Below are 26,681 nucleotides of genomic sequence, written 5' to 3'. Positions count from 1 at the left end.
TTTTTTTTTTTTCTCCCTAGCTCCTAGTTGTATTAGAATACCTCTCATGAATGCCTTGTGAGCTTTCCAGAGTGTAACTGGTTCTATAGTGGGAGAATGGTTAAATTGGAAGAATTATTTGATATGCTGAGAGACCACAGGGAGAAGTGTAGGTTCTTGTATAATTCTTACGTTACAGCGCCAGATGGGGGAGGGGGGGGGAGACACTCTGTTCAGTGATAGACAAAGTAATAGCAGCGTGGTCGGACCAGGTAATGTGTATCTGACCGTCATGAATGCGCTGCAGCAGCCACTTGTCTGTTAAGAACATATCTATACATGAATATGAACCATGTCTTGTGGAAAAGAAAGTATAGTTCCTCTCATTAACATGTAGACACCTCCATGCATCGAATAGATCTTGGGTGTGTAAAAGAGCTTGTGATAGAGCTGGTCTCTTAGAAACGCCAGATGTATCCAATTTGGGATCCACAATTAAGTTGAAGTCTCCACCAACAATGATTTGTCCGTACAACATGGAGTTAGCTTTTTTGAGTACCTTCTTTATAAAGCGTATTTGATGAGAGTTTGGTGCATATAAAGTAACAATGGTATCGGGCAGTGATGGCGAACCTTGGCACCCCAGATGTTTTGGAACTACATTTCCCATGATGCTCCACTACACTGTAGAGTGGCAGGGCATCATGGGAAATGTAGTTCCAAAACATCTGGGGTGCCAAGGTTAGCCATCACTGGTATAGGGTTTGGAGTTGATGTCTCCAGTTATTATGAGGTATCTCCCTCCGTCCTCTATGAAAGACTCTTTTAGTTGAAAGGAGAGAGTGTTCCTCAAGGTTAACAGTACACCTCCCTTTTTGCTGCTTGGATTGCAAGCCAAAAAAAACATGTGGGTAGTCTCTATTCGTGCATTTTGTTTTTTTTTTTGTTTTTGGAAGTGGGTCTCTTGTATACAAAGTATGTCCGCCCCATGTTTACGAGCCTCCTTCCATACAGAGAAACATTTAGCAGGGTGGTTCAGACCCCTAGCATTTAGTGAAAGGCATTTAATGGTCATCTGTATTGATTAGTAGTATGAGTGGTAAAAACGTGTCGGAGGTACTCACTGCATTTTTCCTGGTCATTCCGGAGCAATCCTCTGGGCGGCAATCGGGAAGTGGTAGATCTTCATCATTAGACAGCTGATGTAAAGGTTGGGCACTGAATGTAACGAACATAAAAGGGAAACAAAACATAGCAAAAAGGTTTAACCGAATATTCATAAAAAAGATCTCATAACTGATCCACGTGCAGGCGTAGCTGCCAACTTATGAAGGGGGGTAGTAGGAGACTAAGTATAGGCTCCATTAGCCGGAGAGAGATGAGAGTCTTAGTGGTAGTGTTATGAGCTGCCACCGGTGGTTTTCTTGCTGTTGCGTTTGTGGGACACTACCTGCCATTCTGAACGTATTGGCCAAGGGTCTTGCGTAGGATAGTGCTGGGTCTGTTGGTCAGGCAGGATCCCCCATTCCCGTAGGACAGCGATGCCCTCCTCTAGCTTTGCAATGACTTTCGTAACGCCGTTATGTGTCATATCCAGCGTAGCAGGATATTTCCACTTGTGGAGAATTTTATGATTTCTTAAGGCTTTAGTGATGTTGCCAAATTGCGCCTCCTCTCCAGGGTATGCCTAGATAGGTCCGGCAGCAATTGTATGTCAGCATATTGTGAGGGCAGAGTATCAGGTCCACGTGCTGCTTGGAGGATGCGTTCCTTTACATGAAAGAAATGTATTCTCAGTAACATGTCTCTTGGGGTCCCTTCGGGGAGGAAAGATGGTTTAGGAATCCTGTGGATTCTGTCTACGATCACATCCTGTGCAGTCAAGGCTGGCACCAGAGTGGAAAACAGTGTTTGGGCATATTGTAGAAGTTGTGATGTGGGGACCGATTCAGGGATACCCCTCAACTTTATATTGTTACGCCTGGATCTGTCCTCAAGGTCTGCAACCTTGTCTTTCAGCCATGCGATTTCCTCCCCTTGGGCCCCGTGTGCTTCCACCATTATTTTGTATGAGGCCGCATGTTCCTCCAACTGATGCTCTATTCTATCCACCCTTGTCCCCATAGCCTGTACTTCAGTGCGGCAAAGGTTAATCTCCTGCACCATGTCAGTGTGTAAGGCAGATCTAAGAGAAATCAACATCTCCTTTAGCATGGTATCTGACACAGGCCTATCCGCGGTAGAAAAGTCTGCTATGGGGTCTGGCAGGCGAGAGGCCTGTGCGGCGGTGCTGCACGGTTGTCCGCTTACCTCCATCTCATGTCTATCATCCGGGGAGCTCATCCTCGACTTGGCCGGGCTCTGGGTGGAAGGACTGGATGTGCTGGATGAGGACCTGCTCTGGCCGCCGGTTGGTGTGGATGGCGCGCTCTGACCCTCCTGGTCTTCTCTGCACCTTGCGGCCTGGAGATCTGGTCGCTCTGTGTATGCGCGCCACCGCCATCTTGTGGCTGATCACGGGATTTTGTTGAAAATAAATCTTTCAATTTCTGCGGTTGCGGCGTGTTTTTTCTACACCGCAATGATCGGCAACACGATTGTGGTTGTGCTTACGGGATGTGCCGGTGTACTCGGATAGATGTGGATCTCTCCGGTGGACGAGCGGAGCTGCAGACTCGGGCGTCCATCTCAGCGCTCGGTCGCCACGCCAAGGTTTATTATTATTATTATTATTATTATTATTATTATTATCATCATCATTATCTTACATCACTCATGCCCTAAGCTGTTGATATTATTTCTATAGGCATCCCTCAAATTTGTCTATTAATACTTCTGGTATTTAAATCCTCTACCATTATTTACATTTATTTTTATTTTCATTTTTATTTACATATTTTTATTTATATTTATTCCACACTCACACTTATTATTTTCAGCTCTATCTTTATTTTTATCCCCATCGTCATTTTTTTTTTCAAATATATAATTTTATTGATTTCCAGAGGGGTCGAAGCTCCTCAGTACATATAATAAAACATAAACACAGGGCAAGGATTACAAGAGAGGCAGTACAAAAACCAAGTCATGAGACAGGAGATAACAAATAGTATTCCGTTGTACATGCAGCCAAAAGAAAGAAGGAGAGTAATTACTAGTAGCCCCTGTCAACGTTCAGTTGGAAGGCACCGGAGCACAAATCGACCCCTATGTCCCCCCCCTGTAAATAAGGGGGGGGGACGTCCCGAGCTACTAAATAGGGGAGCTCGGGACCAAAGAGTAACAACAGCTAAGGACATAGGGGGGTCAGAAAAGGAAAGAGAGAAAGGGAGGGAAGAGAGAAAAAAAAAAGGAAGGGGGGGGGGGAGAAAGAGGCAGAGATCAGACGTAGAAAAGATCAAAAAGGTAAAAACTAGCATGGACACGACAGTGGCCTCAGCCCACCCTTCCCTCAAAATGGTGGAGAAGGATCAGGACGACAATAGACGCTGACCTTCGGCCGAAAATATAAACATGCACCAGATGTCCCAGGTCTTTTTAAAGACTTCTTGTTTGTGTTGCGCTGTGAGAATCACGTCCTCCAGCCTCCCCACGTCCTCCACCTTCCTCAACCAATGTGCCACAGTTGGGGGAGAGTTTTGCTTCCAATACAGAGGGATGCACGCTTTGGCCGCATTGAGAAGATGGCAGACCAGGGATCTCTTATATTGTTTGACTGGTGTCGGGAAGTGGTGTAGTAGAAAGTAGGCTGCCTCATTCGGAACCTCATACGTCGTAAATTGCTGAGTGATGCGGCGTACCTCATCCCAAAACCCCCGCAGTCTAGAGCAGGTCCAAAAGACATGGAGTATAGTACCCTCCTCTTCATTGCAGCGCCAGCACCGGTCTGAGGAGGAAGGGAAGCATTTACTCAGACGAGAGGGGGTTAAAAAATACCAACGGTGGAGGATCTTAAAATTAGTCTCCTGGATTTTGGTGCAGGATGAGGACTTAAGAGCCAAGGTGACAATGCGCTGCGCTTGTGCCGTCGAGAAAGTGCATTGAAGGTCCCGCTCCCATTTGGATAGACAGGATAGGCGGAGCGGTTCCCGCGGTGTGGATAGCAAGGCGTAAGTCTGCGAAAGAATGTGTGTCAATGGTTCCGTACCGGAGCTTAAGAGCTCAAAGGGGGGTTAAACGTTGCTCAAAGTCCCGCGGTCGTGGTAACGAATAAAGGAAATGGTGTAGCTGTAGTGCTTTCCAGAAGGGGAGTCGATATGTCCCTGCCGCTGCCGAAAGGTCTGTAATAGAGGGCCAGTGTCCATCAGCCAGAAATTTGGCCGCATGATCATGACCGGAGTCTCTAAGAGACGTGTAGTTCGTCTGGTCGAGACCCGGTTCAAACTTCGGGTGACCTAGAACGGGGAGTAAAAGGGAGACGGATGACAAGAGGGACGTGTGAGCGACAGCCTGATGACTCTGTGTCAACGTCACCCCTATCAAGGGGTGTGTCTTCAACGTAGTCGGAAGGTCTTTGTAGCACCAGAGTGCTCCAGGCAGGGATATACGGGTTTGGGATTGTTCTATACAAATCCAGAGCTTGGAGGTCCTATTTCTACGCCAGTCAAGAATCCGTCCGAGATGAGAAGCTAGATAGTAGCAACGAATGTCGGGGAGTGCCAAGCCTCCCCACTGTTTGGGAAGAGTCATTTGGGAATAACGCAATCTGGGTTTCTTAGTAGCCCATACAAATTTGGTAAAGAGAGCCTGTACCTGTTTAAAGAAGGAGGGAGGAATATGTATTGGCAATGCTTGGATGAGATAGATAAATTTGGGTAAGACGGTCATTTTGAGAAGATTGCACCTTCCGAACCAGGAATGGAGACCCCCAGTCCACGATTCAAGGGAAATGGGGGGGGGGAGGGGGGGGCACCAGGGGCGAGGAGAGAAATAGCTTGTCAATCATAGTATACAATTCCCCTCCCCCCCAGCACCCCACTACAGCAGCAGCATCACATAACCATCACATAACCATGGCACGGTACTCGGAACCCCGATGGGCCAGAAGAGTCCCGTGGAACCGCAGCCCCCCCCGGCCAGAAACATAACGGAGAAACCCCCCCTCCTCTTCAGTCCATACCGTGCGAGGGCGTCCATTAGGCGGGTGCAGTATCGAAGAGGAAATGTCCACATCCGTTCGTCTGGTAGTGTAGCACCTCCAAGGCGAGGGACCGGTAACAACTGACCCCCAGCGCCCGGCCGTGTAAGAAACGCCCCCCCCCCCCCCGCCGCCAAAACGGTGAATGGTGGCGGTTACCAATGGGGGCAATATGCAGTGCGGACCACCAAGCCAGAAGAGGAGAGGCCGTGCAATAAGGGGACGTGGGCTGGAGGGCGCACAGGAGGGTCCAGGCAGGGAAACCGCTGTGCCGGGAGCCTTGCATCCGAGCGCTTACTCAAACGAGGCGTCCGCCAGGTAGCGGGCGGCCACACTCTCCATCGAAGCTGGCGCTGCGGTGGACATAATCCGGGGGGCACGGAAAGCAAGAACCCACCTCAATGTTTATGCAAGGGGTAGCGGGGGGCCGGGGAAACTAAAACAATACACATCAAAAATAAAGGAGGTAGGGGGAGAGTTAGTGGGATAAAAAATAAAGGGAGAAGGTGCCGGCAAGGCCAGGACAGTCAATGGGAAGTCTAGATACGGTACTTACGCCTCTCTTTCCCCATCCCGGGATATGGAGCGCGGACGGCGGATTTCACGTGACCTCCTTTGCGGCAGTGGTGCGCTCCCCCCCGGGATGACTGAGCGACTCTGCGAGCGGGGGATGTAGGCCAGCCAGTCGGGAACATCGATGGGGTCCGTGGCCAGAAAAGCAAACAAAGCTGGAAGGTCCTCCGGAGCACGTAGCAGGAAGGATCGCTGGTTCCTGTGAAAGGTAACAGAGAGGGGGAAGCCCCAGCGGTATGTAGCGTTACAGCGTCTGGCCAGGTCCAAGAGCGGCTTGAGGAGTGCTCGGCGATGCAGTGTCGGTCTGGAGACATCAGGTAGTATCTTCACCGCAGCACCATCGAAAACCACTGCACCCAGTTCCCACGACTTACGAGCGATCAGCTCCTTGTGCGTGTAATGGTGTAGCCTGCACAGGACATCTCGCGGCCGGGCTGGATCAGAGGATTTCGGACCCAGGGTCCTGTGTACCCGATCAACCTCTAGGCGTTCGGGCAGTTGGTCGCCCCCCATCAGCCGAAAAATCGCCGTGACTGTGGCCAGAAGGTCAGTAGCACCAGTAGCCTCCGGGATGCCGCGGAGCCGCAAGTTATTTCTGCGGCTCCAGTCTTCAATTTCCTCCATGCGGAGCTGAAGGTCCACCGCTGCCATAGAGTGAGCACTGTGTCGGCTCTCCAGCTCGGAGACCCTGTGTTCCAAAGCGGCCACCGATTGTTCCCCTGATGTAAGACGAGTGTCCAGAGAGCTGACCTCTTGACGGACAACCGCCATCTCCTGCCTGTGGGCCGCTTCCACTCGCCCCACAATCGCCTCGATATCTGCCTTGGTTGGCAGGGACTGAAGGATCGCCTTCAGCTCAGGGTCAGTGCGGTACAGTAGCGGTAGGTGAGGAGGTCCCCCGGGGTCTGTCAAAGGTGCCGCCTGTGAATCCGGGAGAGGGAGCGAGTTTTGGGATCTCTCTGGAGTAGCCGGCAGATCTTTCTGAGTCAGGGCCGGGGGATGAGAGCCACGCCGCGCCGCCATCTTGGATCCCGAGACACCCGGGCTCGAGCGGCCGAAAAGTCTTTGTAATTCCCCCGCTGCGGGAGCGGTAGGGGTGAAAGTGGTCCGGTTTTTGTGCCTCTGACTTGTCCGCTTATTAGACGAGTGCATCCTAAGCAAAGCCGTAGATAAGTGCCAGGTTAGGAGGAAGGTGGCCGGGAGCTCAGAGCAAACACTTCTTCACTCGGCCATGTCCAGACCACGCCCCCCCCATCGTCATTTTTATCTTTATTTTCATCTTTCCTATTTTTTCACTTATTTTCCATTAACCTTACATTTTTTATTTCTTATTTTTATTTTTATTTTCATTTTCACTTTTATTTTTATTTTTATTATTTTTATTCATCTTGTTTTATCTTTATTATTTCCTATTTTTTATTTTTCTCTATTCATGATTACCCTCATATTCCATCTTATATTTTTCCTTTTTTACGCTTAAAATATATTCTTTATAAATATCTTTTATCCAATTTCTCATCAAGTTCACCTTTGTCATTATATATTTCATTTACTTGCTATTTGTATTACTATGACCCTCTCAGCCTGCTTGCATCGATTATAGGGTTAATCTTTATAATGAACTTTTATTGTCTATCAACTCTCCTATTTAAAAGCCGTCCTGCCTATACCTGCACTTGAGAAAGGAGAGTGTATGCCCGAACGAGGCTTGCGCATGCTCAGAAACATGTCGTGCTCTCGGGTATCCCCCGGCTGACGTCACACGCGGTCTACAAGCAAGCCTGTGTTTCTGTGTATCACAGAACACAGCGGAGCTTCCCCTAGCGCGCTGTGGAGGTGGATTATGTACATCTGTATCCTGTGACTGCGCCAGCTAAAGGGAACAGCGATTTGATTACCAAATGCATAATAACAATCATGGATGTAAGTGAGACTTTTATTTATTGTATGAAATAAATGCACTTTTTACCAACTTGGCGCTCTTCTATATTCTTTATTAGCTGTGTGTTGCTTGGGAGGAGAATTTGAGGCACTGAGATCTGCTGTGATCAGCCTGAAGGGAGAGCCAGACAGCATGCTGAACAGTGTGTCTGTGAGGGCTGCCAACATCATCTCAGCTGTAGCCCATTCCCGTCAGAAGGGAAGGAATTTGTCAGCTTTTGAGGCAGCTTAAGGTTATTCTTTTTGACATTGCACTCCGTCAATGCCCGGTCCTTATGGGAGAAGCCTGGAAAGTTTAGACCCTGTGTGTCGCTGGTTAAAGCCGCTGGAAGCCAGGTGGATCGTAGAGCAGTGGGACTAAGCAGCCATTTGCAACGTTGGCAAGCCACTCCCCCTATTCTATCATACACTTTGAAAAACAATGTGGACACTTGGAACATCTGGCCTACTACTTAATGTCCTTTCTGGAATAACAATAGCGAGTCAGTGATATCTGTTGCTGTTATTGAACAATGTGCTTTATTTAACAAGGCATGTCAACTTTGATTTATAGTTACTAGTCTGGTTTATGTATGCAAAATGTCTCTGATATGTTACAACTTTGTAACATGTAACATTCTCTTTTTTTTTTCTTTTTTATTAAGCAAAGATTTTTCAAAAGGAAAAAAAAAAGGCTCTTCTACCTGGGTGACTCCATACCTTCCCCAATTGCTAATGCACAGATTAGAGAATAAAAGCTTGGGTACCTTTATTGGGAAGTGTACCACATCACCCTGTGAAGAGCCAGTCATAGACATGTTTGATATACTTCATGCCAAGACAGATGCCTTGGTTGATGATGGGCAGATCTGCAATCAACAATGGCTACCAAAAGATCTAAAAGCAGTAGATGACTCAGATTGGTGATTTTAGTGAGATGTTTTTTAATGTCAACCCATAGTAAACCAATAAAACATGAGCCAAATGCAAGTGTAAGATACTGTATTCTTGTTATCTTTCTATTTTCAATAAAAAATGCAATAAAAAAAAAAAAAAAAAAAAAAAGAGCCCAAAAAGTCAAAACATGTAATCCGTTTGACAAATCAGCGCTTGTTGTTGTATAACATACTGGGAATGTATCATGTTCTGAAATAGTCCCACAAAATAAAAACACAGGCAGAGGTCCTATCAGGGGGTCTTTTAAACAGCAGTTTGTTGGCAAACATCAGATGTGTGGGGGTTAAACCTTCACCGCACCATGTGACTCCACTCGCTTAGGAATTACTCACCAGGTTTATATTCAAATATAGCCTTTTTGGGTATGTTATGCCCATGCAATCACTAGCAGATAGACATCTGCCGAGGTATCCCAAAACACATTACCATGGATTGGTTTATACATTGGGGTCCTACAATTCACTCCTTCTCCATATTTGTACACATTCCAATAGGCTGGGCTGCTTGATCAATCTGTAATCCTGCCTTTATTTGTTGGGACTATTTCAGAACATGATGCATTCAAAGTATGTTCTACAGTAACTAGCACTACTTAGCCACATGCACTATATGTTTGGACTTTTTTGGCTCATGTTTTAAGTTTTGTTATTATAGTAGCTGCTAATAGATTTTATCTTCAAAACGTTACACCTAGGCACTGGCTAAGTGGCCCTGTTTACTTTAGATTATAACATAGTAAACCAATATTTCAGTTGATCAAATTGAGTTGCTGTATGATCTAAGATTCACCATTCAACCATGCCGTCAACTGATCTGTTTAGTGAGAAGCTCATGGAACTCTTTCCTTGCCATATGTACTTCTTAAGTAGTGAGGACATTGCATGTAAATAAGAATTGGGCATGTGGATTTGCAGGGACCTATACAATTTGGGGCAAAATAAGCATTTTAAAGCCCTGCCCAGGGACCTTCAACCCAAACTAAATGAGGAAGTTCTTTAGCCAGTTTAAATAGGAGTGTTTTATAATTGGCTTCAGCTGCTGTTGCGGTGCTAGTCACAATATGGATTCCTAAGTATAGAATACTGCTTTCAGCCCAGGTATATAGAAGTTGCGGTTTTGAAAATGACAGAGGTCGGAGATGCCAAAATTCAAAATTAGGGATTTGTTAAAGTTGACTTTGTAATAGGAAATAAGGCTGAATTTTGTTACTAGTGAAAGTGATGTCTCACAATTGATTAACATTATGATGCAATTGTCCACAAACAGGTTGATGGTGTGGGGATCTGCTGACACACGTGTAGCCAGAAATAAAAAAATAAAAAAAGCAAATACCCTCTGCTAAAGGGTCGATCATCACTTTGGGGGGGGGGGGGTAGGGTGCATCCCTGGCCAGTTCTGTTGGTTATATGAAAAGGTTTGGGCAGAAGGGTGGACATATATACATGAGCTGAAGGGGAGGAATGAAATTCCAAAATGGCTTAGAGTTGCCAGCAGACGACCTCCTGGAGTAATTTACATTGGGTTTTACCTTGCTCCCTACCTTTTGTCATAGACTATACAGCAGTCATTTATAATTTACATTGACACACTCTTATGGTAGACAGTAATTTTTTGAGTGTTTGGTTCTTATTTTGATACGCGATTCTCCTTTGTTTATTTTGAGGGAGTTTTTTGGCCGTCCACGACTCCCGATAACTGTCACTAAGGTCAAAATACGTTTTCTACCATTTCCCTGGAACGGTGGTGGCCATTATTTTATACCTCAAGTTTCCCCCACTGAGTGCATTATCTCCTTTGCCATTTAAGTGTTTTTGCTGTCACTTTTTTATAGCTTTTGTATCATTGCTATAGCTTAAGCGACTCATATTTGGATGTAGGAGATATTTTGCTCTTGCTGGCACACTCTTTATTTGGATCAATGCAGTGGTATGTTGTCTATTTTGTATATTCTGACATTGTTGCAGTTTTATTATATTGTACTTTAAAAATATTCTTAATTTATTTTATTTTTTTTCATTTAAGAATATTTTTTTTTTGTTCAAAAAGTTTTTTTTAACGTAGAAGACATAGAGTACATAGGCAACAGTATTTCGTCTTGTACATAATACAGAAAGATAATAACAAAATGTACTCCAAATCATGACAGGTTACAATGGGATTGTCAAGTTAACAATATGAATTACAATTGCGTGAAACCTAAAATACATGAGCCTAGAGGCCAGAGCATAGAGGCATAGATATGCAACATGTATATAGTCTAGGACATTATAGTACAGTAAAGTGTAAGAAACCTAGTTCCATGCATACAAAAAGCCGCAGAGCATTCGCATCTTAACTAGTGTTATCCAAAATCACCTCCAGGGTGAACGAATATCACAATTGAGTACATTAAGAGGGTGGATAGTAAAGTACAAGTCAAAAAAGCAGAAGAGAAAAAAGAGGAAAAGATGGAAAGACTAGAAAGGGGGTGGTAAGAGGGAGAGGAAGGGAAAGGGAGGAGAATAGAGAGGGGGAGGGGGAAGAAGAAAGTAGATAAGCAAGAATTTTGGCCGGTCGGCTCCCTTTAAATAGCTTTAAACCAGCTGTTAACCGCTATAACAGGGAACAATGTTATTATGGGTCTAATAATCGGTGATCGAAATGTGGGGGTAGATAATGTTCAACCCAAGGATGCCAAATTTTAGAGTGTTGGGGGACAGTGTCTTGAACGGTTGCCTCAATTTTGCTATGTATCATTGCCTGCGTAACCCTGTTCTTGGCTTCAGTCAGGCGTAGGATGGGAGTTTTCCAGGCTTTGGCTATTGTTTGTTTGGCTGCTGTGGTGACCTGCAGAGCGAGACACATCTGTGCCTTGGTATACAAATTTGGATAAAAATTAAGGAGTGCCAGAGCCGGGTCAGGATCTATTGTGATATCAATCAAAGTGGATAAAATCAAAAAGATCTCAGACCAGAAGCGTTTCACCACTGGGCAGTTCCACCAAATGTGTAGATGTGTACCCCTCTCGTCACAGCCACGAAAGCAGTTTGGGGAATAAGATGGTAAAAATTTCGCTATTCTATCTGGCACTAAGTACCAACGCATGAGGACTTTATAGCTCGCTTCCAGGGCCACAATATTTTGCGAGGAGAGCTTAGTATGCAGCCAAATATCGGACCAGTCGTGCTCCAAGTTCAGGTTCAGGTCCTTGGACCAACACTGCGCATACGTCGGGAGCGTCGAGGGTTGGGAAGTAAGATGTGCATATAGTTGTGATATGGTACCTGGGGCGTGCGGATCAGAGTTACATATGTTTTCGAATATTGTGTACGTGCCTCCACCCCTTGTCAAGCCTATAGTCTGTCTCACAAAGTGTGAAATTTGGAGATATCGGAAATATTCGCTATTTGGTAATTGTTTTTGGGCTTGCAGGGAGGAGAACGATTTAATTGAGCCACCAGCCACCAGCCACCAGGTCACATATACGAGTTAAGTCTGACTGCACCCATACTCGGAATGAGAAAGAAGTGTAGGCAGGATGGAATTTAGGGTGACCGATGTAAGATAGTAAGGGGGAGTGTGGGGAGACCAACCGAAATGTTTTGCATAACTTATCCCACAATTTGACAGAGTCAGAGGTCAAGGGGTTGGAGATGGGGCCTCGGGCAGCAGGGGGAAGCCAAAGAAGATTAGTTAGGGATATAGGGTAGAGATCTACCGCCTCTAGACTCACCCAGATAGGAACCTCAACTGTGGCATGGTAAAGTGTTATTTGGGCAAGCTGGGCCGCGTGATAATAATGTTGGAAATTGGGTATACCTAAACCACCGGCCCTATAGTGACGGAGCAAAGTGGATCTAGAAATCCTAGGTTTTATGGGGCCCCATATATAAGTGAAAACCCGGCTTTGGATGATACGATGAAAATAGGAGGGCACTGGAATGGGGAGAACTCTATATAGATAGAGAAGCTTGGGGAGCAAAGACATATTGACGGCGGTAATACGCCCCATCCAAGAGATGCAAAGAGGACGCCAATCTTGGAGTAAAGATGAGAGGTGTTTCAGCATTGGGAGATAGTTCGCTCGAAACAGATCCGTGGGATCACTGGTAAGTTTTATGCCTAAATATGGAATAGAAAGGCTAGACCATTGGAATGGGAAATTAGTCCTAAGAAGTGCCATAGTATCGTCTGGTAGCGTCACGTTAAGGGCCTTGGACTTTGCCTGATTAACTTCTAGGCCGGATATTTTAGAAAATTTATCAAGGAGGTCGAGCAAATTGGGGATAGTAATGTGTGGGGAGGTAACAAACAGTAAAGCGTCGTCTGCGAAAAGGCACAATTTCTGGGTAGTAGAGGCTACCTCTAAACCCCTAATGTCCGGGTGAGCTCTAATAAGCGCAGCCAGGGGCTCAATTGCCAAGGCAAAGAGTTGCGGTGACAAGGGGCAACCCTGACGTGTCCCTCTACGTATTGGGAAGTTTTGGGAGCTAAACCCTGAGTATTTCACTGAGGCCTGGGGGTCAGCATATAGCGACATAATCCATTGAAGGAAATGGGGGCCAAAACCCCAGCGTTGCAAAATGAAATGTAAGTAAGGCCAGGAGACCGTGTCAAATGCCTTTCTGATATCTAGGGACAAGAGGTGCATGGGAATTGAGCGCGCTTTCGCAAGGTGTTGCAGTAAGACGACTCGGCGTATGTTATCACTTGCCTGTCTACGGGGAATAAACCCTACCTGGTCCTTATGAATCAATTTACCTATGATCAGATTAAGGCACAAAGCAAGGATCTTGGCTAAGATTTTTATATCTACATTGAGTAGGGATATGGGGCGAAAATTAGACCACAGGGTGTTGTCAGAGTTGGGCTTGGGGATCATAGCTATCGTGGCCATCAGGGAATCTCTACCTAGGGCTTGCTGCCTTAATAGGGCGTTAAATGAATTTGCTAACAAGGGGGCTAATACATCCGAAAAAAACGTTTATGGGGTTTGAGAGACTTTATAGCCGAAATAACTTCCTCCGATGTAATCAGAGCATCAATGGAATCTCTATCTGAGAGGGATAGTTCAGGTATAGACAGATTATGAAATAAGGACTCAGCTTGCTGACGTGAGAACTGGATTTTGTCTGAGTATAGGTCAGCCAACTTTTCACGAAATTCGGCTAGTACTTTAACGGGATTACTAGTATAGGAATTCTTAGCGATTTTGAGTCTAATTGGTTTATGGATCTTATCAGGTTGACGAAGACGTAGGGCCAAAAAGGTATCAGGTTTATTTGCCTTGGTATATAACGTATGACTAGCCCTACGAAGGACTTTGTCCGCTGACTCGGCTAATAGAAGGTCTAGTTCTAGTTTGTTTTTTTCAAAAATAAGCCTATGGGGTTCCGTGGGTGAGTCTTGAAACTGGAGGAAGTGCAAGTGGTACTCCTCCTCTAGTTGTTGCTGTCTGCGTTGTCGGTCTTTTTTGATGTGCGTGGCTAAAGAAATGCAGCTGCCCCGGATTACCGGCTTATGAGCCTCCCAAAGAAGAACCGGGGATATGTCTGTAGAGGTGTTGTGGCGTAAGTAATCTGTTATAGCAACACGAATATCAAGGCAGTAAGTTTGATTGGTGAGATGTGCCTCGTTCATACACCAGGACCTATCCTTGGCTCTGGGAACCAACGAGGCAATGGTAGTGACAACGGCGCAGTGGTCAGACCAGGGAACCGGGCATATACTGGATTGGAGCACGACTGGAAAGGAAGCCACCGAAGTCAAAATGTGGTCGATCCTAGAGAACGATTTGTGAGGGTACGAATAGAACATGTAGTTCCTCTTCGAGGGATTACATTCCCTCCAAGTGTCTAGGAGGGATGCCATGTGGAACTGCTTCCTAAGCTGAGCCGAGAGGGAGTGACTTTCAGGTGTATATGGTGATTTGTCTAGGTGGGGATGTAGGGTTAGATTGGAATCGCCACAAACAAAAAGCGTGCCTTTGCAGTGAGTTTGGACAACCTGTAGGAGGTGTGAAAAAAAAGGATTAGGGTTGCCATTCGGGGCATAATAAGAGACTATTGTGGTTTCAGTATCCTGGAGTAGACCTACTAAAATAATGGAACGACCCTCAGGGTCTTTAATTTCCGTAGTGGGTGTGAAAGGTAAAGAGCGATGAAACGCAATCAAGACACCCCTATGTTTAGTAGCCGCCGAAGCCGTAAAGACTTGAGGGTAGTGGGAGCTAAAATATTTGGGGGTTTGGGATAACGCAAAATGCGTTTCCTGAAGGGCTACTATCCCAGCGTTCATGGAGTGGAAATTTCGGAAGGCCTTAACCCTCTTGTTAGGGATGTTAAGACCCTTAACGTTCAAAGATAATATGTTCAAGGGGGCCATCTATAGATAAAGTGGGAGATATTATAGGATAGCGTATGGGGTGTAGGAGCCGACCGACCCAAAAGAAACAAAAGAAGGGAAAAAGAAGAAACCGAGGGGGGAAAGAAGAGGAAGAAGAGAGAAATTCTGTCTGCAGGGCAAACCATAAGATGGCAAAAGCCGTCAGGCACCGAAATGGTTTGCTCGGCCAGGCAATGCTCAGTCCCCAGGGTCTCAAACAAGTAACCCGGGAGAAAGTGCATTAGAGGAGGGGGGAGCAGTGACTGCTCTCCGCCGCCGCAGGGGTAACAGTAGTACGTAAACAATACAGTTTGCTAAACCAAGCAGTTATTGAAATAAGAACAAACAAAAAGAAGGAAACAAAAATTAAACATGAGGACCTAGTCCAATTAACAAAACCACAGAAAGCAGTAGGCATACATTTAGGCTGATGAATAGTACCCTTGTAGAACAATATCCCAGTGGCCTTCGAATAGTAAGGAGGGTAAGGATGGGGTAGACAAGGATAAGGAGGAGGGCAAATCAGGGTAGAAATGGGGGGAAGGAGGTGAAAGTCAGGAAAAGAGACAAGGGAGGAAGGAGGGAAAAAAGGGGGTTAAGGGGGGACAGGGTTGTATATGATAGGCCAAGGAGAAAACTGGCATCTTTTTGCGATAACTATAGTAGAATCATGCAGACACAATAATCATAGGCATTACCAGATTACACAGGACAGCTATAAAGCAAGTATGAGGTGTCAGCATTTCCTAACAAAAATAAACTAGGACATAAAGATTAAATATAGGAGACTGGTTATAAAGCAGCTTGTAAGCAAAAATTATAAAGAATTGCTGCGAATCATGGGCCACTGATGCTGAAAAGGTCCGGGAGAAAAGAAAACTAAGAAAAGGGATAAAAAAGAAAGTACATACGGAACAGCAGGCAAGAAGGATTCGGTGGAAGATGTCCTCCGGGACAGAGGTCAGTAGTCGTCTTCCGCACGGATGTCCGAATCCTAGAAGTTCTCACAAAGGGATATAAAAAACTTTAGAAAAATAAAGTGAGAAAGGATAGGGGCACTTAATCAGACAGATCAACGTGGTGGACGAGATTTGGGAGTAGAGACTGTACCGTCCGACAGCCTGGCAGGGGTTCCTTTGCGAATAGATACAGGACCTGGTAGGTTGCGAAGCGGTGTAGCCGAATAAGGATGAGCCGCCGAACGAGCCGGTGTGCGAGGCAGGTTGGACTCTGTATGCGAGTCCGGGTGGGTAAGATGGAGGCCCTCCAGGAGGCGCTGCAGTGACTCCGGGGATGAGCAGGTGTGCTGTTGTCCTTGATAGGAGAACTGTATGGCGAACGGGAATCTCCAGGTATATTTCAGTTGATGGTGGAGTAAGATCTGTATCTGAGGTTTCATGGCTCGGCGTTTGGTAATAGTAAGGGGAGCCAGGTCTGAAAACAATTGGTATGTGTGCCCCTGGAATTGCAAGGAATCCTTGTTGCGGGCTGCACTGAGGAGCTGTTCTTTCGTGCGGAAAAAATGAAGCCGAACAATAATGTCTCTGGGAGGGCCATCTGCTTGCCGTCGGGTAAGGGCTCTGTGAACCCTGTCGAATTCTAAGCGCTCAATGGGTATGCCCGGGGCTAGTTCTTGAAACATGGCCGTTACAAAGGACTGAACATCATCCACGGACTCGGGTATGCCCCTTACCCTCAGGTTGGCTCTGCGGGAGCGGTTCTCAGCATCTTCCCAACGCGAGAGAAGGGTAACATTCTCTTCTCTGAGAGCTATTTGTTCCTGAGCTTGTTCGTGTAGAGCGAATTCAATATCGTCTACCCTGGATTCTAAGGCAGCTGTGCGCTGGCCTATGTCTCGTATCTCCCTCGAGAGCCGGTCTGTGATCTGCTCCGATGTGGCATTCAGGGCCTTCTGCAGCATGGTCTCCATGTGCTTGAGAAAATCGCTGGGAATCATCCCGGACGGTAACGGGGGTGCTTCTGTGAGATCGTGTGAGCTCACTTCCCGGTCATCGTCGCTGTCTGAGGTTTCTCGGCTGGGGGCGGAGGACACCTGCTGAGCAGCAAGGGCCTTCGCCGCCATTTCGGACGAGGCGCGGGCGAGGGCTTTCTTGATGGGTTTAGGCTTGTTTTTCCCTCTGTGGCCCGTCAGTACCATTTCACTGGATGCCAGGGCTAGCGGGGGTGAGGTACGATGCAAAATGAAGAGAAGTTCGGGCTTGGCTCAGCAGTTAAGTCCCGAAGCGGCGGCGGAGAGTGCGGAGCCTTAGCAAGACGCGTCCGCCATGCCAGACCTCGCGCATGCGCCCCAATTTAAGAATATTTTTATTGAATTTTCGAAGTTATACAGAAGAACAATGTCTCAAATAGAATGATGAATCATATAACAAAAAGTTAACCGGTACAAATGTACATCCATACAGGAGCAGATAGTGCTAGTGAAACATAAAGATCACAGTGATCCAGACAAACACTGTGGATAACAAAATGTATTAATAAACACTCAAATTGTGGTCTGGTCTGTCGTCCAGCCCAGAGCAACCCGACCCAGAAAATCAGAAGTATAATAAATACAAGAGTAAATGAAGAGGGGGACCCAGTATAATGCCCCAGGGTGACCCCCAAGAGTCCAGGCTCCCCCACCCCAATGGGAGCTAACTGTGTGAGAGCACAGAAATCCCAAGAACCACCCCTGACCCATCAACCAGGGCTGCCCCCTTCTGGAAAAGCCTGTCCATACAGCGGGTTTCCCAGGCGCCTGAGGCAGAGGTAAACAATATATAAAACTAATACAGAGAGGTAATAGGTCTGACTGTAACCTCTCAACCCACCACTTACCACATAGTTTGTGTGGGTGCCGTAACAGGTTTTGCAGAAAGAGTAGAGAGGGAGGGACGAGAACGTCTCAAGAGAAGAAAGAAGAAAACATGTGAAATGAAAGTGGTGAAAAGGAGGATAGTGCCAGAGAGGGTAGGACTTGTGGATCCAGAATGGAATGTTCATTCCTGGTCTAAGGGGTAAGTTGCAATAAGTCGCCCAGGGATCCCAGGTGGCATAAAAGCTCCCCACCTTATGCAATTTAGCTACTAGGTGTTCCTGCAACATAATCCAAGAGATTTTCCTTCTACAACACTGGAATGAGACCGTAGGCTTCTTCCAGGCTTTCGCTATCGTGGTTTTTGCTCCCAATAAGTTAAAGCTATTTTCTGTTGTTTGGTTATTTTGGGGATGTATTGGTTAAGGAGAGCCACATTGGGGTTAGGATGGGCAGTGGTATTGGTTAAGATGCTAATAGTACAAAAGATTTTCTGCCAAAATGGGCGGATGCGAGGGCAGGTCCACCAAATATGCATCATTGTACCCTCCAGCTCACAGCCCCTATAACATAGGGGTGAAGTACCTGGGTAGATCCGTGCCAATCTAGAGGGGACACAATACCAACGGAATAATATTTTTAAGCTGGCTTCTATTAATTAAATATTACAAATACCTTTTAATTCAAATAGTTTTTATTGAGAAAAAAAGAGAAAAGATAAACACTTACAGAACCAATCCAAGTTACAATGCGTTGAAATCTGTTACACACAAGGGCGCAATATAAACATAGCATATCACAAAACATACTACAAACATAAGTCGTATTCCTGCAGTTTCCAACACTATAGTCATATTCAAAAATTGCAACTATTGTGCCTCATCAAGTATGACACTTTCTAACCCGGATATTTGAGGAACAACCTTAAATCTTCTTCGATAGACGATTGTCAAGGATGAAAAGTAAAAGAAAAAAAAAAAAAAAACGAGAGTATTGGAAAGAGATACGGAAGAAAAAAGATGAAACCGAAAAAAGGGAAAGGTAAGAAAAGAGAAGTGGAGAAGGAGAAAAGATTAGGGTGTAAGATTTGAAATTCTAAGTTACGGGTACGAGGGTACTGAAATAGTGCAGAAATAAAATATCATGGGAACGTGCTTTGCATGACCAGGTTCCCTAAAGAGACATTCCAAGCAGACCAATTATTTAGATATTTTTTTCTGGATCCATCTCTGAATGCTAAAATTTTCTCATACTCTGAAATAATATTCACTTTCAAAATCAGTTCTGAGATGTGTGGAGTATCCTTTGATTTCCATTTATATACTAGCAAGGATCTGGCCGCGAAGACCACATGCATAGCAATTGTTCTCATGGGTACAGGATATTCTGACATACCAATGCTTAATAGTGCCTTATCTGGGGAGGGCCTGAGAAGGACGCCCGTAACACGGGCAATCAGTTTAAACACTTCGTTCCAAAAGCTCCGCAGATGTGGACACTTCCACCACATGTGGAGCAGCGTCCCCACCTGACCACAACCCCTCCAACACTCGTTAGACCGCTCACTGGAGAATTTTGCTGTAATATAGGGAGTGAGATGCCATCTAGCCGTTATCTTCGCAGCCAGTTCCTCATAATTCGAACATCTCGAGAAACTAGCATTGTGTTTAAAAGCTAATAACCATTGTTGCTCAGTGAACTTTCGACCCAGGTCTATTTCCCACCTCTCTAAATGACCAAACCGACAGAAAGAAGACTTTGCGTTAAGTCATACATTAGCGATATCCCTTTAGATTTAGGTTTGGTTGAATTCAGGAAGTCCCATACCAACGTTATAAACTTAGTACCGGATTCCTTCTTTTTTAGGAACCAAGACAGAATCTGACAATATGTTAGAGATTCGGTCTGAGGTATATTAAACTTGTTCTGGAGAGCCTGGAAGGCCACAATGTGGTTTCCCTCTATCAAATCTTGAACCATAGATACCCCGCTTCTTCGCCAAAGGGCCAGAGACAAATTCGGAATCAACCAATAAAGAGACTCTATGGGAATGGGAACTAAGGTAAACGATTTTGAAGTACCATGTGAAGTAAGTAAATCCTTCCAGGCTAGAAGGGAAGCCTTAATTGTGAGGTGATCAGTAATAATGCGAAATTGCTCGACGTTATAAGCGATTAGGAGGGATCGGAGCGACCTAGGATGTACCCATGCTAGTTCTAATTGACACCAAGGTTTCGGCTCCTGGGTGGAAAACCATCCCTGAAGCTGATCCAGAACCGCAGCCGTGGCGTAGTCCCGAATAACGGGTACACCCAAACCCCCCGCCTGTTTTTTCTTACTTTGCACAATCGTAGAGAACCTAGCTCTCTTCCCCTCCCAGATGAATTCTAACATTTGTCTGAGCAGCTTTAAAAAACTGGATGGGTATATGGATTGGGAGTGCTCTGAAAAGGTATGTCAATTTAGGAAGTAGAAGCATTTTATATGCCGCTAATCGCCCGTGCCACGATATATAGTGTTTTTTGAGTCTATTTATATCTGACTGGAGCAACTCTAATAAAGGTGGAAAATTTGCCTGAAACAACTGCGTGGAAGAGGGCGTTAGATTAGTACCCAGGTACTTTATGGAATCTAGGGCCCACGGATATGGAAGAGCTCCTTGAATTTGTGCTTTAATATGATCGTCTATACCAATTCCTAGGATACAGGACTTATTTTCATTAATTTTATAATAGGAGGCCTTCCCGAACTTCACAATAACGTCGTGCGCTGCCATAATAGATTTAAGGGGATCGGAGAATGTCAAAATGACATTGTCCGCAAAAAGTGATATTTTGTGCTGCTTTTGCTGGGAGTGAATGCCTTGTACATCTGATCATGGTTAACAAGCCCTGGTAACAAACCTGGCAGTCTACTAGCAATCATTTTCGCATACACTTTAATATCGACGTATATATAATCTATATATAATAGCGATATCGGTCTGTAACTCTGTGGTAGTATGGGGTCCTTACCCTCCTTTGGTAAAGTAATAATAGATGCCGTAAGCATCTCCTTCGGAAAAGAGGCACTGGACATCGCGGCATCAAAGATCCTTTGCATATATGGAGAAAGTACAGCGTGAAACAATTGGTAATACTCTGAAGAATAGCCGTCCGGGCCCGGCGCTTTATTACGAGGCATACTGTGAATGATTTTTTGGATTTCGGGAATTGTGCAAGGCGAGTTTAACGCCTCCAAGTCACCTTGGGAAATTGTGGGAAGATTGAGCGAATTTAGGAAGTTGGAAATCGAACGATCGGAAGGTTGAAATGTTTCTGGGTCATTTTGGAGATTATACAGGGACTCATAATAGTCGCTAAAAGCGTCCGCAATCTCTTTAGGGTTACACACTTCATGCTTCGTAATGGGGTTAATCATGGACTTGATCCTTTGTTGCGTAATCCGTTCCCGAAACTGGCCCGCCAGCAGTTTCCCCGCCTTGTTGCTATATCTATAGTTATGAGCTTTAATGGAACGAAGGCGGTTCTCCTGCTGTGAGACCAGCACAGCCCGCAAGTCTTGTCTAGCAACAAACAGATCTTCCCTTAGTTTTTGTGTAGTGTGTTGTTTATTCATAGATTCCAACTTTTCTATCTTTGCTAATAGACCGGTAAGTCGCTCCGCCCGTTGCCTCTTAACCTTCGCGGTCAACTGAATTAATAAACCCCTCATATACACCTTGTGGGTATTCCAGAGGGTGAAGGGGTCCGACACCGACGGAGCATTGATCTCGAAAAATTCTGACATAACTGTCTAAGTATTTTGCATTCTCAGGTTGGGAAACAATGGACACATCATTGCGCCACCTGTTTGCTCTCGTAACAGCGCCGTTATCTCCCCCACCCTAACTGAAATAGGCGCATGGTCTGACCAAGTTATAGCATGAATGTCCGATTTAACAAGCTTTTGTAACAGGAATTTATCAACATGAAATCTGTCAATACGGGAATATGAATGATGTACATTTGAAAAGAAGGTATAGTCCCTTTCTGATGCATGCTGACACCTCCAGACATCATAGAGGTCAGCAGTAGAAAATAGTTTTGTTAAAGTTGGCCTGCGAGACTTGCGTATACGCGGGTTAGACACATCTAAATCATTATGCATAATGGAATTAAAATCCCCACATAATATAACATGACCCCTTTTCATACTTGACACTTTTTTCAAAATCTTTTGTAAGAAGCTATGTTGATTAGAGTTTGGGAGATACACATTAACCAGGGTATATGTAACCTGAGCAATTTCACAAATAAGAATAATGTACCGTCCCGATTGATCCATATGGAAGTCTATAAGACTGAAAGGGATGGTGTTCTTAACCGCGATGATCACTCCAGCTTTCTTCTTGGGGCTGTTGGCTAAAAACACCTGTGGGAATCTACGGTTTTGGAATGAAGGGTGTTTTCCCGCCATAAAGTGGGATTCCTGAAAACAAGCAATATCACAACGTAATCTGGCTGCCTCCTTCCACGCCATTTGGCGTTTGTAGGGACTATTCAGCCCCTTGACATTGAGCGATGAAATTGTGAAGGCCATAATGTGTTATGTAAGACCTGATAACTAAAGTTTTCCAAGCCTGAAGGGACGTTCCTATGGGGAGGAATCCCCGACTAGACTTCAATTAACGTTGCAGTAAAAGAAAAGTTCACAGTTGTACCCTCGGTGGACTAACTAAGGGAGAATTAAATTCAAGTCCAATGAAAGCTTAGCTGCTAAACAAGCGACTACAGAAAAAAAAAGAAAGAAAAAAAAGAGCAGAAAAAATGGTAAAAAGGTAGCGATTCACTAAGGAATCTGTGCAGATAATATTCCGCTAAAACCGGGGGGGGGGGGGGTAAATGCGGGTTTATGTATAACCAACAGTTAGTATGAAAAAGTGAACATGTTCAAGAAAAAAAAATCCAAACAAACAAAAAAATAAACCTGTAAGCCAGTTAGCTGGGCGTGAAGGCGAATTTAGTATTATCGTCAGTAAGTAGACTCAACCTGTTTCAGCATCGGAGCTAGTGCGCGTGGAGAGAGGTGATCCTGTCCTGTTCGGGTCTGTACGCGGTGGAAGTAGGAGTTGCCATTCTTCAAGGAGACGGATGCCCTCTGCGACTTTGGCCACTACATGCGATTTCCCATCGTATGTGATGAGCAACTTAGCTGGATACAGCCACCTGTAGGGAATTCTGTGGTTATTCAAGGGCTTCGTTATGGTAACCAGCTGCCGACGTTGCTGCATTGTGTAAGCCGAGAGGTCGGCGAAAAAAGACAAATCTTTAAGCTCCATAGGCAGTTCCTCCCTCCTTCTGGTCGCTCTGACAAACTTCTCTTTTATGTGATAGAAGTGGATCCTGACTATCGTGTCCCTGGGCAAGTGCACTGGGACACTCTTAGGCCTTGGCAGTCTGTGGATCCGATCAACTACCAACTCCTGCTCAGTTAGTTCTGGAAGAGCTACTTTCATTAGCTTGATAAAAAATTCTCTCAGCTCCTGCGGTGGAATGGACTCAGATATCCCACGGATTCTAATATTGTTGCGCCTCAAACGGTCCTCGAGGTCCGCTAATTTTGCTTTAATAGCCGCCATATCCTCTTCCCTATCGTTATGGGCATCCACAAGTTCATTAAATGTTTGGGCGAATTCCCCCATCTTCACTTCAACATGGGACACTCTGTCAGTGACTGCATGCACTTCTTTTTTAAATTGCTGAGTGATAGCCATTATATCTGCATGCAGGGTGGATCTTAGGGACACTAACATGTCCTTTAAGGTGGTGTCCATTACTGGCTGATTCAATGTGGGAAAATCAGTAATGGAGTCCTGTAATTCTCTAGTGTCGTCCATGGAGGAATTAAAAGCACTCACCTCCTCTGTGTCATTCAAGTGAGCATCCATTCTCTGCCTGCTTTTTGCTGGGCTCGAAGATGCAGAGGTGGGAACCGAGTGCTCGAGCGGAGCCGCTGCCTGTAGATTGCCGTGATCTATGTACCGGTCCGTCCTCTCCTGCTGTGATCGTTGGCCTCGTGCGCGGCCGCCATCTTGGGCCTGGATCTGGCGCTGATGGGCAAAAAAGACCAGCATTTTGCCCGGTTTGGAGAGCCCTTTTCTCTTTTTGGATGGCATCAGGGATGTTGCCCGCAGGTGCTGGTAGGTCTTATGGCCGAAAATGAGGGTTAACGCCGCTCTAATTCGCCCTTACTGCTCAGATTGCTGCGGAGCTTCTCTCCTACACGTCCATCCGCTCCGCTGGCCGGCCACGCCCCCATTACAAATACCTTTTGAAGGAACGTGGTAGATGTCTGGAACCACTCGGCCAGGGACCATGAATTGCCCGTGTCTTCCTCGCAGACCCGAGCGTACGTCGGCTTTTCCACATTTGTCATGAGGGCTGTGTAAATCAGAGATGCCGCCTTTCTGGTCTGAACTGTTAACACACCAGTGTTCGTAAGGGGTGATGGAGGGGGGTGTCTGTTGATCTGACCAAATAGATTTTAAAAAATTAGATATTTGGGAGAATCTGAATAATTCCGTATCTGGCATTTCCAGTTTCTTCCTACAGTGGGAAAGGGACAGGGGACCCACAGGAGAAAGGAAGTGGCCTATACGGTAAGTGGCCTATGCGGTATTTTTTTTTATAATAAAAAATGATTGAAACAAAAAAAAAAAATCCTCATCTAACATCACACGGGAGGAACAAAGTCAGTTTCTCTCAGTAGGTTTAGAGAAACTGATGGATGGTGCTGATTGCATCCTTTCTGGGCTACCCGATCTGATGGGAGAGCTTGGTAAATGCAGTGGTGGGTGGGAACCCCTTCCACTGCCTGTAAAACCACTAGCTTTACTTTTAGTGTGAGAATCACTGTAAGAATCGATACCAGTAACGTGGTTATAGCCTCAATCTACATATGGCAGGGTCATGGTTGTAGCCTCAACCTACGGATACATATGGCAGTACTGAAGTGAAGAAAACACAAGCTTATATTGAGTTGTCAGAAATGAATATTGTTTGTTTTGCTATTACAATGTTGATGTTTTAGAATGAACTTGTATGCTATGGCTTTTAATCTCTTAAGACAAGTTTGTATTCATGAATGCCTAAAGAAAAATATAGTTTCCTTATTAAATAAATACTGAATATATGCAGTTATTAACTAATGTTAAATACACATTATTTCTTTGTTTTTTATAGGCCACAGATACAGAGTCAAAGGTCAGAATATGCACTAGGGCTTATAACCTTTTGGTTACTAAACTGAATTTGAATCCCAATGATATAATTTTTGACCCCAATATCTTGACTATTGGAACTGGCATGGAGGAGCATGATAATTATGCCATACATTTTATTGAAGCTACGAAAATTATAAAGGTGAGTTTGATATCAACATTAATGCAGACTTTCAGTTATATTCTTTCAGGTTGTGTTTTTTTAGGCTTATTTAAAGGTAAACATTTATTTTTTAAATTCTAGATAATCATACTTATTTTTTATTTTTTTTTAAATGTTGTATAGTGAAAACAAACCAGCTATAAAGCGAAACAGAATTTCAACATCAAATTAACCCCTCTCACGCCAAACATATGCAAACATGGCCCCACTGTACTGGGCTTTTTTTCAGGGGGCACATATTTGCATATCTCCCTTTTGTCCTATCAGCATGCCACCAGTACCATTTTTTGCATCTGGCAGCTGGCTTTCTCATGGAAGCATTTTGGGCAGCTTATGAGCCATTGGAATGCCTTCAAAAGCAGTGGTAGGGGATATCAGCCACTTGCTGGTGTTTCTCTGATTTATTTCTTCCGCCAGTTCACCTGAGAAATGATCTGGTGGTGCCGCTGGCTGCCCCCATAGTACATTTTTAATCAATTTTTGCAGTGTTACAAAACAGAGCCTCTGGGCATACCCTGGCTCACAGTACTACAATGACAAAACACATCCAAAATCAACAACCTAAATTTTAGTAGTAGCTCACTCAACACCCTTGTTAAAGCATTTCTAAGTAACACAGGGTGATCATAGATTGTGGTACTTCAATAAAGTCAAGAAAAGGACATAGATTAGGAGGGTACCCATTTCAGAGGAAGTAGCAATTTCCACTAAAGTCAGGTGTCTGCCAACATCCCGGATACATATCAAAAAAGTATTTGACCCTCTGAGAATTAGGACTTCAGAGGCAGACAGCGCACCAAAGACCTATAATAAAATATATCAATTTATTTCAACATGTTAAAATTGTATTTACAAAAGTAGACAAAAAATAAGAAAACCTGAAGATATACATGATAAAATGTTTCATGTCTACAGCCTTTCCTCAAGGGCATTAGGAGGGGGATGCATATATTCAACAGTTTCTGATAGGAAATTCACCTTTAGCATATCATATACTCAGCAAAACTTCATCAGGAGAACTGGATTGGTTGAAATGGATGTTGTTTATCTGTTAAAAAATATTGTAGTCACCATAGGAATTTAATGGCTGCCATTTTTGATGTGATCAGAGTTTGTGATCTACCTCTAGAAGTTGCATATTAATCTAGTGTAGTGGCCGTTTTTCTGTCACATGCATTCAATCCTCGGGGCAATAGATATATGTGCAAACTGGTCAAGAGGTTTACATTATGCATTCTAACCAGAATAATTTCCATAATTGTATATACATTTTTCTTATGTCAAATAAAGAAATATTGAAAGCTTAAAAAAGGCGGGTATATCTTCAGTGAACTGCATAGTAAGACATTCTGTTGTACGCTATTTCCAGCTTGCCAAGAAGGTATAAAGGCTACCTGATCACTGTGGATCAGAAAACCAACAACATGATTTAAGCGACTAGATAAAATCTTTGCTAATATTTTGTTAAGGAGGGAAATAAGCCTATAGTTTGTCCAGGAGGTATCACCCAATT

General features: G+C 44.7%; 1 protein-coding gene across 3 annotated transcripts in view; it reads left to right on the top strand.

Annotated features, from left to right (window-relative positions):
* MTR (5-methyltetrahydrofolate-homocysteine methyltransferase) overlaps positions 1-26,681 on the top strand; it is a 1,186,028-nt gene that overhangs the window by 524,576 nt on the left and 634,771 nt on the right. For all 3 annotated transcript variants that reach the window (XM_077486511.1, XM_077486510.1, XM_077486509.1), the window contains exon 16: positions 24,968-25,147. In XM_077486511.1, the coding sequence (XP_077342637.1) occupies positions 24,968-25,147 (180 nt within the window). The remainder of the gene's footprint in view (positions 1-24,967; positions 25,148-26,681) is intronic.

The sequence above is a fragment of the Lithobates pipiens genome, unplaced genomic scaffold, assembly GCF_037356315.1.
Source record: "Lithobates pipiens isolate NorthernLeopardFrog02 unplaced genomic scaffold, aLitPip1_a1.2 Scaffold_18, whole genome shotgun sequence".
Lineage (NCBI taxonomy): Eukaryota > Metazoa > Chordata > Amphibia > Anura > Ranidae > Lithobates > Lithobates pipiens.
Note: the sequence above shows the minus strand (reverse complement) of the source record. Positions and strands in the feature narration are given on the sequence as shown.